At 37.1% G+C, this 18,404-nt stretch overlaps 4 protein-coding genes across 4 annotated transcripts; 2 read left to right on the forward strand and 2 right to left on the reverse strand.

Moving 5' to 3' along the window:
- Positions 1-454: 454 nt before the first annotated feature.
- MONOS_9369 (uncharacterized protein) lies at positions 455-3,626 on the forward strand (the record flags this gene model as incomplete). The annotated part of the gene is made up of 5 exons (XM_067879862.1): positions 455-555; positions 631-805; positions 881-1,003; positions 1,182-1,576; positions 1,763-3,626. The coding sequence occupies 5 exons, from the start codon at positions 455-457 to the stop codon at positions 3,237-3,239; spliced, it is 2,271 nt and encodes a 756-aa protein (XP_067725167.1). The 3' UTR covers positions 3,240-3,626.
- Positions 3,627-5,686: 2,060 nt separating this feature from the next.
- On the forward strand, positions 5,687-6,622 carry MONOS_9368 (uncharacterized protein; the record flags this gene model as incomplete). The annotated part of the gene is made up of 1 exon (XM_067879861.1): positions 5,687-6,622. The coding sequence occupies one exon, from the start codon at positions 5,687-5,689 to the stop codon at positions 6,620-6,622; it is 936 nt and encodes a 311-aa protein (XP_067725168.1).
- A 1,819-nt stretch (positions 6,623-8,441) lies between these two features.
- MONOS_9367 (uncharacterized protein) lies at positions 8,442-8,798 on the reverse strand (the record flags this gene model as incomplete). Its single annotated transcript, XM_067879860.1, has 1 exon — positions 8,442-8,798. The coding sequence occupies one exon, from the start codon at positions 8,796-8,798 to the stop codon at positions 8,442-8,444; it is 357 nt and encodes a 118-aa protein (XP_067725169.1).
- A 30-nt stretch (positions 8,799-8,828) lies between these two features.
- On the reverse strand, positions 8,829-17,697 carry MONOS_9366 (uncharacterized protein; the record flags this gene model as incomplete). The annotated part of the gene is made up of 1 exon (XM_067879859.1): positions 8,829-17,697. The coding sequence occupies exon 1, from the start codon at positions 17,550-17,552 to the stop codon at positions 8,829-8,831; it is 8,724 nt and encodes a 2,907-aa protein (XP_067725170.1). The 5' UTR covers positions 17,553-17,697.
- Between the last annotated feature and the right edge of the window lie 707 nt (positions 17,698-18,404).

The raw sequence follows: 18,404 nt of genomic DNA on the forward strand, positions 1-18,404 counted from the left end.
CTTTGAGCTTTTGTAAAGAAGAATCCAAGTTAAGTGATATTATTTTATAGATTTTTTTTGAATAATTTTATTATTTAAATTTTCCATTTCACCTTTGTATATGTATTTATTATTCTATTCTCATATATTTCTTATCATTTTCCATCTTTCTTAATTAATGTGATTGTCCCATTGTAAATATTTTTTCATTTTTATTTGCTTCAGAAATGTTTATTTCTGATATATTCTCAATTTTATGCAGAAGTGACAATCTGTTTCAAACGGTAATTATGTAATTTAAGTTTTGAAAAATTGCAGATGCGTTCTGTAATAATTGTGCTTGCATTCGCAGATAGCTATTTAACTTTTGGGCAGCAACAATTGCGAAATGCTTGCTTTTTCGCAACTTTCTATTTCCTTTATCGATCTTGTTTGGCAAGTTCTGATAGGGTCAATTATTTATCTATTTGTGACAATGTTTAATCCAATTCAAAACTGTAATTCACTTTGTTGCAGTGATTCTCAGAAAGATGAGCTTGCTGATCAAATGGAATTGACGATATTCTTTTTTGATTGGTATGCCATATGTTTTGTAATTGTATTTGATTTGAATTATTTTGAAATATTAACGGATAATTTGATGTTGCATAGGGATGATACTCTTTTGGCCAGTAGCACAATTTTCAAAAAGCATTATATTAATCAAGAATTTGTTGTTGATCAAGAATCGGAAAAAGAGTTTTGCTTACTCGATAATGAAGTTTCAGATATTTTATCTCGTTGCTTGCAGCACACTTCAAATGTTTTCATTGTTACCAACGCTGAGGTTTGTAATTACCAATTGATCTTATTTCTTCTGTTTTGACAACAAGTTTTGTTATTGCTGTATTGTTATTTTAAGCAAGGCTGGGTTGAACTAAGTTCTTCTCGATTTCTGCCAAAAACTCATTCAATTTTGGACAAAATTACGATTGTGTCTGCACGTTCAACGTATGAAGCTGTATTTCCAGGGCAACCGAACATGGTGCGTTTTTTGAGAAAAAAAATTGCTTTTTATATTCGAAATTTGAATTTTTCTTTGTGCTTTTTGCGAGTCTTAAGTAAAAAATTAATGTTTTTAAAATGAATAAAAAATTTGTTTATTGAATATGTTTTTTCTATACACTTTTTATTCTAATTTTTCATATTTTCTTCTTTTTAAGTGGAAACTTAATGTGTTTCGAGAGAAGATTGAGAAGACGGTTTCAGAAAATGATGATAGAGTGTCTCCCTGCTGCTCTTCTAGAACTGCATTGTCTGATGCTCTTAATGACACTGCGGTTGGGTCATCGACAACTTTGTGCCATCCTTCAAGCTCTGCATCATCATCATCATCGACACAGCAAAATTCATCTGTTTTTTCATTTTCTAATTCCACAGCTTCATCATCATCATCATCTTCTTCTACTAATTCTTCTTCTCCCGCATCATCATCTCCATCTTCTCCGACAAACCATATTTCATCGCCTTGTGCAATCAATGTGATTAGCTTCGGAGATTCTGAATGCGAAAGAGAAGCTTTACAGTCTGTTAGACAGCTGTGCTCTCCAAATGCAAAGTGTGACTGGTTTTCTTTTCTTTTCTTTTCTTTTCTTTTATTTCATTTAATTTTTAATTTTTAATTTTTAATTTTTTTTTTTTTTTTTTTTTTTTTTTTTTAAATTTTCATTTATTTGCATTTTATTATTATTATCATTTCCTCTTGAAATATCATTCTAAATATTCTCTTCAAAAACAACCTCAGATTCAAGTCAATCAAGTTCATCCCGACTCCAACACTGAAGGAGATCAAGAAGCAGCTGGAGGTTGTGTCTTCTTCTTTGCACTCCATCGTCACACACCCAGACTCACTCGATTTGGCCCTTGTTTCCTGGAAGGAGGTGGACGACGAGGCGAAAGAAGAAAGCGCCCTGTCAAATGGATGCTTTGAAGGAGAAGCAGCATCCAGTGAGCTTGACGAGGTGCCTGCTTCTGCTTCTGCTTCTGCTTCTTCTGCTCCTTCAACAGCATCTTCATTGACACATTCCTCTGTCTTTTCTGCTCCACCGCCTCCTCCTCCACCACCACCTCCTCCTCCTCTTTCATCATCATCTTCTTCCATTTCTTCTTCTTCTCCTCCTCCTCCTTCCTCTTCTTCTTTGCTCTCCACTACACGAACATCCTCTCAATCTTCTGCATTTGGAAATAACATCAGCAGCAAAAACAGCAAGAAAAGCAGTGTCGAATGTGCTGTTGGAGATGAAAACAGAAGCGAACAAAGAGAAAAACAAGAAATGATTAGAAATCCAAAAGATGGCTTGATGTCGAGTGCAGGAGAAAGCAAAAGCAGAAGAGAACTGGAGGAGAAGATGAGGAAGAAGGAAGAAAGAGAGATCGAAGAAGCGAAAGAGGAGATGGAGCATGAGCAGCTTGTGGAAAGCCAGAGAAGAAAGGCAAAAGCCCTCTCAAACACGAAAGTTGAGAAAAGAATTGAGCGTGCTGAGATTCCATCAGAGGAGAACGAAGAGTTTTCAGACGAAGATGTCTCGAAGTATCTGCAGGATAAGACAGCTGACTTTTCACAAGCTGATTCGTCTTCTTCATTGTCTCCTTCTCCTTCTCCTTCTCCTTCTTCTTCTTCTTCTTCAGCTCCCAATATGTTTTCCCCTTTCTCCTCAGTTTTCCGAAGCGCTTCTTCTTCTTATTCTTCTTCAACTTCAACAATATCATCCATATCTCAGCCTCCTTATTCACTGCCCACTCAATCTGATGCACAGCCCCATTCTATTCATCTTCCTCCTCCACCATCTTCAATTGCAGCATCATCTTTATCATCCATCACCACCACCCCTTCCTCTTCATCATCTTCTTCCTCTTCCTCTTCCTCTTCCTCTTTCTCCTCCGAAAAGCAGCAGACATCCAAATTGTCTACGCCGAAGCTCCCTATTGTGAGAGAGAACGAGGCGAATGCAATACTCAAAGAAGATGGAATCGAAGATGGAGAAGGAGAAAACGAAAGAATGACAGAAATTATTAAGCAAGCAAAACAGTTGGAATCGGAGAAATTTTCCAAGAAAAAAACATCCTCCTCTTCTTCCTCTTCTTCATCATCATTCTCGCCTTCTCCGTCTTCATCATCCACATCAAATTCGTCGTCGTCTTCTTCTTCAAATATGTCGCTTCCGCAGTCATCTTCTTCTCTGATTCAGTCTCTTGTCGGTCCACATGCCTCTGGCCATTGATTGGGTCATCTTTTCATGCACGCTATATTTTTCTAGTTTTTTTTAAACTTGCACATTTTTACTTTATAATTTTTTTTGGCTTGATTTTGTTCTCTTTTATTATCTTGAATTTTTGTGTTGCTCTAACAGCAAATTTGATGGTTTTATTAGAATGGTTGCTTGTACACTTTTCTTTTTGTCACGTCAAGCTTTTGAGAAATATGTATGCTACTTATTGGAAATTTAAAAATGGAATCTTTTGATTTTTAATTCATACTTCGCTGAATCTTTTCTTATCTTATCTTTTCTTTTTGAATTGTGTTCAACACCGTCAAAAATTAAGAAAAATACAATATATATATTTCAAAAAAATCTCCACATTTTTGAACAATAGAATAGTACTGTTTGTGATTCTCTTTTGTTTTTTTTTCTTTATACAATTAATCATTTGTAAATATACACCAAAAATTACTCGAAATGATAATCTTTGCAATCAAATTATTAATTTTGAATACGAATTAATAGTTTTTTCATTCAAAATAAAAAATTTGCATTCATTTTAATCATTTTTGCATTCGAAATGAAAATAGGGTGATTTATAAACCCGAACATTTTTATAAACCCGGCTATTTTTTTTGTTCGTTGAAACAGAATAAATACAACATAAAAATACAAAAAGCAAACTTCTATATGTTTATTTTACTATTTGATGGTAGAACAAAATTTTTTTTGTTTCAGTTTTAGTTTTTGATGAAGATCAAAGGAATTTTTAATTTATTTTTTATCATTTGTTTTGCTCGTTTTTAAGCAACTCTCTTTCTTTGTTTGTTTTCAATTAAAAGTTCAAGAAATATACATAACGAAGTTTTATAATTCCAAATGTTCTATGTTTTTATCTTTTTTTTCGAATGTTTTTCACATTTCATCATTTTTGACAAAAAATATGTAAAAATGAAAATTATCAGTTGTACAATATTTTTGGCATATTAAAAATAATATGCATGAAAAGAAATAGGTTTGCATAAAGTATTTACCATGTTGAAATGTTGAAAAATGTTGTTGCTCATGAAGCACACATCAATTTTCGAAAATGACAAATATGCTTATTTTGTTTTCAATTAAATTTAAAATGACTTATAATGAAGAATTCCAATGCATTTTTATCTTATTAACATATTATTGTTACACATAAATCTTGACATCAAATAAAAGTTCAGAAATTTTCATATTTTCATATTTTTTGTCAAAAATGATGAAATGTGAAAAACATTCGAAAAAAAAGATAAAAACATAGAACATTTGGAATTATAAAACTTCGTTATGTATATTTCTTGAACTTTTAATTGAAAACAAACAAAGAAAGAGAGTTGCTTAAAAACGAGCAAAACAAATGATAAAAAATAAATTAAAAATTCCTTTGATCTTCATCAAAAACTAAAACTGAAACAAAAAAAATTTTGTTCTACCATCAAATAGTAAAATAAACATATAGAAGTTTGCTTTTTGTATTTTTATGTTGTATTTATTCTGTTTCAACGAACAAAAAAAATAGCCGGGTTTATAAAAATGTTCGGGTTTATAAATCACCCAATTTGTGTATTTTCTGAGAAAATTGATGAATATGTTTTTTTGATCGGCAAATTGTTTTGGCTATAGAATAATTCATGAAGTGGCATTCATAAATTGAGATGCAAAATGATTCCATTATCTCACGAGCAACAAAAAGAAATCATCGTATAAAATTAAATGTTTTATAGGGTTATAATTTTATCTCGACCTTTTTTTTTTATCTTGACCTTTTTTTTTTAATTAATCATTAACTTTTCCCACAATTTCATATTTTTAAAGAATTTTAAGTATATATATGAATTCAACAGATAAAAATAAATACATTTTGAAACAAACCCAATTTCGCATGGGGGGGAGATGGGGGGGTTTAGCCCCTTCATTGAACTTCTGTGTGGAATTGGAGGGTTACATGGGGCATAAAACCTTTTGTTTGTTTAAAATGTTATTTTTCGATTTTTTTTCATTTCATCTCTATTAAAATAAAAAATTATTATGATCATAAAAATATTATTAAAAAAATGAAAATATCAACAGAAATAAAATTAAAAGAAGGAAAGAAAAAACTGCATCGTGCAATGTCATCACTCAAGTATAGAAAATACAACAGTCGGCTTGAGCGAATGGCTCGCATCGTTGTTGATGGAGTTGTTCGTATAACTGATGCTATCAATTCTAAGGAATTTAGTCGCACTGGAATAAAAAATGCAGTTAGAGCGCTGAGAAAAGGAAGGCTTGTTGGAAAAGTTGGCAGACCTGCAGCAGTGGTGGGCGAAAAGGAACAAAGAGTAATGGATATTATTCACATTGAAGCAAAGTCTGGAACATGTTTAACTTTAAAAAAAACAAGAGAATTGGTTTATTTAATTTTTATTTAAATGTTTTAATCATTTGTTTTTCATATGGAAAATGTAATAAACGACAACGATGATGAAGACGCACCGTTTACCGAAGTTTCAATGTCAGCCACGTATGGCTTTGTCAAGCGTCATCCGGAGCTGAAGACTGGAACGCCGAAGAATCTGGACATTAACAGACTGGCTGTTTCGTGCAGAAGTGTTTTAAAACCCTGGTACAAAACACTCGACGAGCTGTATGAAAAGTTCCATAATTATCCAGCTTTAATTATTAACATTGACGAGTCTTCAACGCGCGTTCCCACAGACTCAAAACAGCTTGTTGTACATACAGCAGATACAAAAGCAGGTTTTTCGAAGGAACCACCAAGAATGATAAATTCTTCATTCGTGGCAGCTGTTGCAGCGGACGGATATGCCTTTCCTTCAGTCATTTTGTGGACAAGTGCAAAGCTGCCAGAAGAGCTGAAAAGCCTGTTATCTCCAACGCTTGAGATATGGCCAAATGGAAGCGGCTGGATGGGAAACGAGTGCTTTAAAAGGCATGCTCTCACCGTTCTTCTGCCTTTCATCATCGAAAGAAGAAAGCGCATGTCACTTGAAAATCAACACATTATTCTCCTTCTTGATTCGCATGCATCTCGCGCAGATCCATCTATTTGGAGAGAATTCCAAAAACAACAAGTCGACGTTTTAACCTTCGTGCCACACAGCACACACCTCTGTCAACCACTGGACAGAGGAGTGTTTGCTGTGTTCAAATCTGAACTGACAAACAGATTTGAGGCTCCATCTTCTTCTTCATCTTCCTCCAAACGAGCAGCAATTTCCGACGTTCAGCCTCAAGCCATCCACACTGCATTGTCTCCTTCTGTAATTCAGAAAGCTTTTGTCTGCAGTGGTGTTCTGCATAATACTTCTGGGCCAGTTCTTTTGAAACTGCCCGAATCTTCAATTTACCCTTCCATCCAGAAGAAATAGATTCAACTTTTATGGAAAAGTGATAACCGACGAAAATCTTTTAGAGAAATGGGAAAATCATTTGAAAATGAATATTGAAAGGAAAAATGAAATGGATGAAAAGGAGAAAGATGAAGTGAAGACCGTTGTGGATGAAAAGAAAAAAATAAAAAGAAGATTTCTTTATGTGAAAAACGATGATTCTGATGAAGAAAAGAAAGATAATGCATTAAATCGAGGTGAAGGAAAAAGGAAAGTTATTAGAAGAATTAAATCTGATTTTGTTTTCTTTTTATTATGTTATTTTTTGAACTTTTCACACTTTATAATTTTTGGGTTAGAATAAAGAAAAAGGGTCAAGATAAAATAATAACCCTATTCATATACTTTTTTGGTTATTTTTTTATTTTTTGTTCAAAATGTCCGTTTTTCAGTGCTTATAACATCAGAATACTATTATCTTCGTTAACACGAGCTGAAAAAAACACTTCATTTGAATTGAAACGCAAACAATGTGCAATTTTTCAAAAAGAACGACATAAATTTGTAAGTAACATCCATTTATTTTTAGAAATTTTTTTATCAAAAAATATTTTGTTAATTAGTACGACATTCAGTCATAATAGAAAATAATCATATTCAGTTTTGTACAACTTTTTGTGACAACAATGAATGTGTCTGTTTACAGCGTGATTGAATCTTGTCTCGACTGAACATTATTATCATTGAATAGCATGATGATGATTTTGTTTGTCTGATTTCTGCTATTTTGAATAAAAATTGGTGTTATTTCCGAAACAAAAAAATTCAAAAAAGAATGATTATCCAAATGAGAAGAAAACAGCTAATATCAATAAAAAATCAAATTTTCTTTCAAAATAAGAACACATTTCACAGCTCCAAACCAATAAAATAAGAATTCATATTTCTGAAATAAAAGAAAAAGAAATGATTAACAACAAATGATTCAAAAATGGCGAAAATAATAGGAAATTCAAAAGGTGTTGATTTGATTAAAAACTCAAAATCTAACAATTGAATTACAAATTGACATGAACTGAAAATATACATATCTAACGAAAAACAAATCTCAACAAACTGAAAACTCATTTACAAAATCACAGACATTTTCAAAAACAAAAAATTTCAACAAAAAATAAAAACAACAATTTAAAAGATTTTTGCAAAACGTGATAGTGATTCAACGCATCATACACACACAAAAGATTACAAAATTCTCTTTTTCACAGCAAAGCAACAGTTTTCACCTCCTTCGAATTCAATTACTTTAAGAACTCAGATTTTCATCATGAAATCAGTTCAAAAAAGGAGCCTTTCTCCAATGCTGATCAGTTCCAAAAATATGAAAGATTTTCAAAATAAGAAAGAGGAAAATGTCAATTTTCAATTGACTGACTTTACCCAAAAAGAAAAAGACTATCCAAATACCACAAGAAAGATTGTCATTCATATCTCTCTTATCACATCTCCAACAAACAACTTTCCTCAATTTCATAATAATCAAGAAATTCACAACCAACAAAAATGGCTTCAAATTTCATCAAAAGAAAACTTTCAATACAAACGAAAACAAACTCTTCTTGTTGAGGCTATTCAACCCCAACAATAATAAATCCAAAATACTGTTTGTAAACAATGCTTAAAATAAATTCATAATCTCTGAACGAAGCTGTCAAATTCTCTCCCTTTCAAAATCCTGTTGTTTTGATTTCAGATGTTTTATGATTTTCAATTTGAATTATTGGATTTGTGCTTTCTCAATTCATCTCTTTTTTAACCCTGTGCTTTTGAATTTGAAAAAAATTAACCCATCTTCACATCAATATGAATTCCATGTCACACTGGTGTCTTCAACAGCACTCCCAGGCTCATCATCTCCTTCATCGTCAATGGCATCTGACACGGTCATGATGACTGCATCCTTCGGAAAATGTTTGAAAAACTCTCTTTTCAGCCAGACAAGCGAAGGCCTGTTTGACACTTCCATCCCAACACACTGCTTCAACACTTCTGAAAAGCCGCTTCCACTCATTGCTGCAACATCAGGTCTCTCCCCATTCACAATCTTCTGCCCTGCCACCTCCCCTTCATACTCCCCAAACGGAATTTGAAGAGTCAAGCATTCCCACAACATCATCCCAATCGAAAAAGCAACTGACTCCTTTGTTGCTCCCATCTTCTTGTTCATCAGCAGCTCTGGCGCCATCTACCTCAGGCACTCTTTTTTGAAAAGGCTCTCATCCTCAAATGCAGACGAGGGAAGTGAATCACTGTCATCATCATCACTAGCAGATGTCACAACAGTTGATGAAGAGATGGATGATGAGTCTGAATCATCAGAAGAAAGGAGATCAGAGTGCATGACAATGCAGATCACCATGTGTTCTGAAAACAGAACAATGTGAGGACTCAGAGTGGAAAGAGAAGATAATCCATTTTCCATCTCGTCAAATGAATGGAGTGCCAGATTGGCCACCCAGAACAGGATCTGTGCAGCTGTCTGCTCCCTCTCCTGCAGAGTCCCAATTGCCATCTCCTTTGTTTTATTCAGCCCATGAAGCAACATGAACAATGAATCCCTCAGATCCACAATCAGCTTCTCATGAGGAGACGAACAGGCCATTGCATCCACCAGATTAGACATGGACGATGTGGTTGGGCACAGATCTTCTCTTCGAACAAAAGTCGAATCAGAATCGGTCGTTGAAGTGGATGAGATGGATGGCGATGGCGTTCTTTTTCTTGTCTCTTCTTCTTCATCTTTCTCCAGAATCCATTGAGGGATCTTGTCTGAGTCTCTCCCCAAAATATATTCTGTTGATCCGCTCTCAGATAGAAGATGCTCTGATGACTCAAAATGCTCCATATTCGTCTCATATATTCTTTTCTTTATCCTCTCATCATTCTTCTTCTCTGCCTCTTTCTCTGCTCTCCTCCATTGCTCCTCTGGCGACATCTCCATCGTCACCATTTCAATCAGCTTCGGATCTTTCTTCACTGTATCATTCACAATCTCTCTCAGATCTTTATTCTCATTCTTTGCCTTTCTCCAACGAATTGTGACAATAACAGATACAATCAGAACAATCAATAGAATAACTGCCATGATTATAATAATCAACAGCCAATAAGACTTTCCTTCTTTCTCTCCTTCAACAATCCTTTCATTTCCATTTGACTGACTTTCACTCCTGTTCTTCACAATGAATGACTCAGTTGCTGATGAAGAATCTCCTTTCCCAAACACAATCCACACACTCACTTCTGTCTCTTCTCTCACTTTCACCCATTCCGAACATGAAATGAATGTGTGAATCTCATTCTCTGACACAAACCCTTCTTCTTCAATCCCCTTTCTCACAATCTCCTCTTCATCCCCATTTTTCATGCTCATCTTCACTGAAAGATCACATGGAAGAAGCAGCTTTCCCACAATCATCAACTCCACATCCCCATTTGGCTGTGTTATGTTCTTCACCTCTTCCAAAACAGGGATGAAAAATGATGATCCTCTTTCAGTTGCTATCCCTCCCAATTCGCATCCCTCATCCAATATCCACAATGATGAGTTGTCCTTCCATCCATCTCCCCCTTTCACACTCACAACATTCAACTCCCCATTCCCTTCACAAATCGCATTCCTTCGAGCTGATGGATATCCCTCAATCGATGGGTTGTTGTTCTCAAATTCTCCTTTCTCAATCTTCACATTCCCTCCACTCACCCACAGCCCTCCTCCCTTGCTCTTCATAATCGTTGTTTCCCTCATCTCCACATTGCTCTTCTCAACGCCAACTAATGACCCATTCCATTTGCACAATCCCTCTTTTCTATTGTTTTCTTCATTGGCAACCTCGATTTCTTTTTCTCCATCGAACACACATGCCTCAATTCTCACATTCTTGGAATTCCTGATCTGCATCATCCTTCCCTTATCAACCGAATTCACACACTTTCCGAATGAGCTGTTCAGCACACTCACCTCTTGTTCGGCATTATCTATCACAATCACACACCCCTCCAACAACAGAGTCACATTCACAACTCCCATCTCTTTCATCTCCACTTTCGCTTTCCCTCCAATACTCACAATATCTCCCTCACATTTGATGTTCAAAATGCTTGTTTCATCAATTGTCACTTCTGATTCTCCATGGAATGAAAGCACTGTTCTTGTTGAATGAATATCTCTGAATGTTGAATCAAATATCTTCAGCTCTCCACTTTCCACACTCACAATTGAACTGTTCAACTTCAGTTCATCAGAAGAAAAGAAGAATTCGCATTTCTGTATCTCCATTGACCCGTTCTTCACTTTCATAAGATAATTGTGAGTTGACTCAAATCCATCTTCAAACTGGAATGAGCACCTCTCCACTGAACATTCATTCACAAACTCCATCACACAATCCTTCTCACCTGATTTCTCTATCTTGGAGTTCAATCGAACAATCCCCTGTGTCTTTTTCAATGAATTCACAACCAGATCTCCAATCACACACTCCTTCCTCACAAACCCTTCTCCATCAATCAGAATCGCATTCATCACCCCTTCCTGGATGTGCTCAACCCCACAGTCGATGCTGCTGCATGGATTGCTCTGTGCCCCACACTGCCTGCTATCACTCCCTCTCCCACTCACAAACACCTGTGCCGAATAATAGAATGTGATCAGCGGAATCAGATCAACACCTCCCTCGCTCCAAACATCCCTCCCACAGATCGAGTTGTTCGAGTTCAGTGACTCCTGGTTGTAGTTCAGCGCAAACAGTGTTTCATTGATCTGGTGCTCAATTGAGTGGCATCTGACAAATATGTCTTTCCCCACATGTGCCTCATTCATCACAAACAGGATGTTCACAATCTTGAAATTCAGAGGCGGAATCTGACTCTCATTTCCATAATTGGCATTCGGGTCTGATCCATCAATAAACAGCCCTCCTCCACACCCTGTCTCACTCGAGCACTTGCATATCGAAAACGAGCTCCCATTCACTTTCAACACCGACTCCCCACTCTTCAGCACCACTCTCATCCCCCCTCCTTCATCACTCAAACCACTCTTGCAACTCGACATCGAACACTCATCCATCACACACTCCATTCCATGCTCAAATGATCCCACATCTATAACACTCGCTCCAATCCCATCATTCGTGATATTGGAAAATGAACACCCGACAACCCTCAAAACTGGTTTGTTCCCATTTGAAAACACCTTCTTATCTCCATTCATCTGGTTTTCATCTTCAATCATCGAAATCAGACTTCTTTCTGTCACATCAGCAAATGAGATGTTCACATTCTGAACAGTCACCTCACCTGCACTTGGGCTGAACGCAATCAACCCTTTCAGCTCTGAAATCAAACTCAACGAACACCCCTCAATCACAACACTCCCCCCATCCACCCTCATCACACAATATCCAAAACTCTCTGCCACACCTCTCCATGGGCCAAATGAACAATCTGAAACTGACAATAATGTGTTTGTTCCTGTTGACTCAATCAACACTTCGTGATGGGTTGTGATGGATGGCTTGGTGAATGACACATTCACAAATGACAGACTCACATTCGATGATATCATTGAACCATCATCAGACAAATCATTCTCATCTTCATCACTGATCGTCACTCCTGTCCCTTTCTTTGTCCCTTCAATCACCACTTTTGGTGACTCTGAAATTGATGATGAAAATGAAATGGAATGGCTCAGCAACCCTGATCCCACAATGGCAATATGTGTTTCTCCTTCTCCAAGTGTCGGATATCGAAGTGATATCAAGTGATCAATCGATGAACATGGTGCTTCAGAAAACCCACACCCACTGAAGTCTCCTCCTTTCTCCTTCGAAACAAACCCATCCCCACTCCAGTTCCTCCACAAATACACAACCAGTGGAATCACATATCCCTCCTCTCCTGTTGTCTTCCTCTCCCATCCACACAGCTCATCCAATGATCTCAGCTCCTCTTCCTTTATCTCCCATTTCAGGTGCTCCTCATTCACAATCTCACTCAGATCCCATCCTGACACAAACACGTTCTTCCCTTTCCAGGCATTGCATCCCTCAAATTCCATCCCTTCCATCACAAATGATCCAATCTCTTCAGGAAGCTCAACAAACATCCCTCCTCCCATTCCTCTCCCTCCATCCCCAACATCCTCTCTTGGCACTTCACACCCTGAATATTTCACATTCTTCATTTCCAAACTTCCTCCCTTCCCCACTGATATCATCATCCCTCCCCCTTTCATCCCACTCCCCCCTGAACACACTGATGACAAATTGCTTTCTTCAACATTCACAATCCCATTCACACCCATCTCCACATTCAAACATCCTCCTCCTCCTCCTCCTCCACTTCCACCAACAACTTCCACTCCACTCATTCGGCTGTGATTCATCTCCAATTCAGCTCCATTCGAAACAACAATTGGCAATTTCCCATTCATTCTCACTCCCCCTTCCATCACAAATCCATTCACAACCAACCCTCCTCCTTCAATACAAATCACATTGTATCCAATCAGTTCATCATTTCCAAATGAGACAGAACAGCTGGTTATTGTGATGGTTGATGTTGATGAGGAGGAATGGATAAATCCACTTCTCTTCCCATTCATTTCATCATTCAGCACAAATGACAAATATCTCATCTCAAATGATTTTGAACATTCAATAAGGTTATTCTGGGTTATTGATCCTTCATCTCTCACAATCACCCTCATCCCTTCTTCTTTCCCTGAAACACGAATCTCAAATGAAACCACTTTCATCTCATTCTTTATCCGTGATTCTGATGCAACTTCGATTTCATTCACATTGCTGCTCGCTCTCTTCTCAACACAATAGTCAATCGTCAAACACCCAAACTCCTCAAACCCACAATGATTGTGATCCAGCGCCCTCTCTCCTCTCCCATCAACTCTCAGCTTTGTCCCGATTGAATACAAATACACAAACAGCGGAATCACTTCCCCTTCTCTCCCATCCTCACTCCCACACAACTTCACAACATCTGCTGGAATCACACTTGAATCAAAAAATGAAAATGAACTTCTATTCACTTTCCACTCCAACAACACTCCTCCACCACATTCAACAAACATATCCTTCCCATATGAAGCTTTGTTATTCTCTCCAAACACAAACAAACCCTCTCCCCCCGATTCCATTTTCATTGAACCATCCCTGCTCTCCATCACAATCATCATCCCTCCCCCTCTCCCTTTTCTTTTCCCTTCTGAACTCTCCCCTGAACCCTTCGCCTCGCACCCATCAATCACACAACTCCCATTCACAACAACACTCCCTTCTCCCTTCACAACAACACTCATCCCTCCTCCTCTTCCACCAGCACACCTGCATCCCTTCACAACACACGATTCAATAACAATTATCCCATTCTTCCCCTCATCTCTCTCTGCTCCAACCACTCCACTCACCCATCCTCCATCTCCACTTCTCTTCTCAACGCTGTTCACCTCACACCCACAAAACACAACTGATTCCACCCCTTCACCAAACTCAATCAGCGAATGTTCTTCGAATGTCAAGGTCTCTGTGATCACCAATCCCTCCACTTTCACTTTTCCCCCAACCACATTCACAAAACAATATCCAATGGGATTCTCAGAGGGACAAACAACAGAACAGTCAGTGAGTGTGAGGAGTGTGGAGTTGGATGAAATCAGAGATGATGATGACGCACCAGACAGAGCAGATGGAACACTGAACTTGATGTTTCTTATTGAGCATTTGCTCTGAACCTCAATCAGACAAGATGACTCAAAATTCTCTGGTGCTTTCACCCCAACCTCCATCCCTTTTGTTGCACATGATATCTCCCATTCATTGCCATCTGTCATTCCAACTGCCTCACAAAGCTCATATCCTGAATCCAATTCGATCTTCTTGTTTGTGTCGGGATATCTCACCTGCGCTGCATGGGTGATGGTGGCACACGGATAATAGTCAAATCCACAGAACCACGAGTCATATCCACCCAGCCCATCCTTCCCCTTCCCCACATGTGCTGCATCTGGATATGAATCCAAATACACATTCAGTGGGAACAGCCTCATTGTTGTGTCACTCCGATCATATCCCACCAGCTCATTGTATTTTGATTCATCATGCTGGACATTCAGCGTTGAGGAGCTTATTCCCCAGCTCGCTGAATTGCTCCCATTCACAAACACATAATTCCCTCCCAATGAAGCAGAACACCCTGAAAAGTCAACTGATACAATTGAGAAGTCAATCGAGTTGTCAGCCAGATATAGCATCATCCCTCCTCCATATTTCCCACTTGTGCATCTCTTGATTGTTGCTGATGTTTCAACACGAAGCTTGCTTGTGGGTGACAATAGATCAACCTTGATCCCTCCTCCACTGCCATTCTTGCTCTCACAATCCTCGATTGTCACATTCTGAACAACAAATGTCTCCCCTTCTGCCACACTCTTTGCCACAACCACCCCATCTCCATTCGTCAACTTCACATTTTTCACATTCATATTTGCGAGAATGCTCTCTGTTGATTCTGTGCCTGCAGAAAAAAGTGATGAAGATAATGAAAAAGATGGAGATTGATCCTGCTCAGAGAACAATGATTGAGAAATATTCATATTCTTGATCTCCACACCAACCATCGACAGCTGCGACAGCGCCACCACAAACACTGATGATGATATCACATAATTTCCTGTTTTGCTCGTGGTGATCACAACATCCTCCAATGAGAGTGACCCACCTCCATCAGATACCACAGCCACATTCGGCGAAGGATTTGTATTTGAGTTACAGTCAACCTTCATGTGCAATAAATCAAGGTGACCTGTTGACACACTGAACAGCGCTCCAGTTGATGAAAGGGCTCCTGTTCCAATCGAACTCTTATCTTTGCCTTTCCCAATAACTGAAATCTTCTTTGATCCAATCTCAATTGTTGTCACCTCGCTTATGTGATTCCCTTCCATCAGGGTGATTGATAAGCTCAATAGTATTTCACACATCTCAAACGCCTTCTTCACTGTAAGGCATGGAAACGTTTCATTTGCCCCACACAGCTCATACAAGTCATTTCCATTCACAGAAACATATAACGTTTTATCTTTCAACCAATCCTTCTTTTCAGTGTGTTGAAACATCCAAGAGCCAGAATTCGAAGCATTATATCCATAGCACATTCTCTGTCCATCTGCATTTGTGGTGTAACATTCATGGAACGGATTTCCTGAAGAATTAAAATATAAATTGTAATTATCCAAGAATACCATATCGTGACCATGTGGTGGATCACCCGAGCATTTGCATTCATGGAAGAAGAGGAAATAGCAATAAAGCCCATCGGCTGGCACAGTTAGCTTTATTGGCTCCAAATGAAATCCACCTCCCCTGGTTGATGCATTACACGAAATAAACCTGACGCTTCTAATCTTGAATTGATTGGGAACATTTTTGCAAAACATGCCTCCGCCCCATATGCCAGTTACAGAACATGAAGTGAAACTGCAGTCAAATACACACGCGCTCTCCCCTCCTCCACTTTCTGTTCCAATTAAATTTGTTCCTGAAACATTAAAATTTTCGAGAAAGAGTCCTCCTCCATCATTGCTTGCTTTGCAATTCTGGTATTCACATCCGCTGATTCTGACACATGAAGATATTGATACTGTAAACAATCCTCCTCCATATTGATTTTGTGCAGTGCAAGCATTGAACACATTATTTTCGATATCCACAGATTTAATCCCATAGCACATAATTCCACCTCCACGACTGTGTGCAAAACAATTGTTAAATAAACAATGTGAAACAGAGAGCTCTCCGTTTCCAAGATTGTACATGTAAATGGCACCTCCACTCGATATCCCATCTGTGGTGGAATCAGCTTCTCCTGTTGTACTCGATCCACTCCACTCGCACCAAGTGAATGTATTCGCTCCATTATCCGTTGTATTCTGTCTCCCAGGGGTCAACTTTCTGTCTGATGTTCCTTCGCATACAACATTCCTTGTTCGACAACACCCAACGAATGAGGTGTTTGAGGCAGTAAGAAAGGCCAAGGGATTGTTCAGAGAATGAACAATTCCGCCATCATATACATCGCAAACAGAAGAAAATAAGCAGCTGCTCATCATGCAAGTGGTTTGGGTTGACGTTGTTGTTGAAGATGAACATGCCTCATTTGCTGTTGAAATGTTGAAAAATGTCATGTGAGACAGAGTTACAAGAGGAATAGAAGGGGATGAGAGGAATGGGGCTGATGACACACAAAAAGACGAGAAATGTGATTCACCCAACGAAATAATGGATGACTTTGAAACATCACTGTCAAATTGTTCAGAAGTGAAAAGAGGAGGAAATTCATTCAAACCTTCAACATTTGGCTGAATTGAAATGTTCATGAATGACCCAAAACTCCCGTCCAGTTCTATCGGAGGAGAATGTTTCTCAACAAAAGGAATGCACTCTTTCATTGAAACAATGCTTCCTTTTTTCGCAACGAGAATCCTTTTTATTCCTTTTTCTCTCATAACCAAGCCCATTTCCATGACTGATGAATTGAAGCATTCCAAGCAACCCTCAATTTCACTAAATTGGCAAATGTCAGCTTTCTTCAAAATTCCAATTTCTCTTCCATATTCTTCTTTGCTTTTTTCATCATCATGATGAAAATCTCTTCCTTCAATTTCACTTCTCTTTTTATTTTCCATCAATCTTCCACAATCTTCTATATTATTAATAAATTCATCATTTGAAGGATTTTCGCTTATTTGAAGCAAATAACCATTCATTTCAATATCTTCTTCTTTTTCTATTTTTTCTCCAATCCAACTCGAGTCTTTGGTAATGGAAACAAGATTCACAAAAAGAAAAAATACACTGAAAACTAACATCCCCACTCCTGACAACATCTTCGTTCTGTATCGATGAAAAAAATAAGATTATTCAATTATTGTGATTTTCAATTTATATAATGGGTGAAAATACTTTTTTTTTATATGTTTTTTTGAAATGAACATTTCATTTTCTTTTTGAATCGTCATTAAAACACTTCTAATTATTCACTTTTATTTTGTTCAGTGAAAAAATTCTATTGTGGAATGGAAATTGAATTTCACTTATTTATTTTAATTAATGAATGTTTAAAATGTGTTCAAAAATTGAACAAACGATATTATGAATTTTAATATTTTTTGTTCATTAAAGAACTGAGAATAATATATATCATATTTTCATTTCAAATGATTTTCCTATTGTTTTGCGAAAAAAAAATATTGTTTTGGATACAACAAAAAATCGTGTTGATGTTAAAAAAGGTTTCATTTAGATAATATCATCATAACCATAATCCTATTGGATTATTGATATTGCTTTTTTACAAAAAACATTCATTAAAAGTTCATCAAAATTTACAGTTTTTTTTCTATCAAATTGATTTTGGAATTGATAACAAAAACTAATTTTTTGCATGAAAAATCATTATTAATTCTTTTATAAATAAAGGTTGTTTGAAAATATACTTCAAGTTCTTTTCCCTCCGTCAAAAATACTAAAAAAGCACTAAATTCATTTAGACATCTTTACAACAATATTTACAATCAACCAGAAAACGAAATACGAATTTCTAATCATCACAAACAAATCGCTCTCATTTACAATGACAAACATAAAAAAGAGAAAAACCGAACAAAACTTAAAAATCAGAATACTTAAATATTTTTAATGGTTTTGAAGTTGAGATTATCAACAAACAAATATAACAG

The sequence above is a fragment of the Monocercomonoides exilis genome (genome assembly GCF_001643675.1).
Source record: "Monocercomonoides exilis strain PA203 chromosome Unknown scaffold30-1206723, whole genome shotgun sequence".
NCBI lineage: Eukaryota > Preaxostyla > Oxymonadida > Polymastigidae > Monocercomonoides > Monocercomonoides exilis.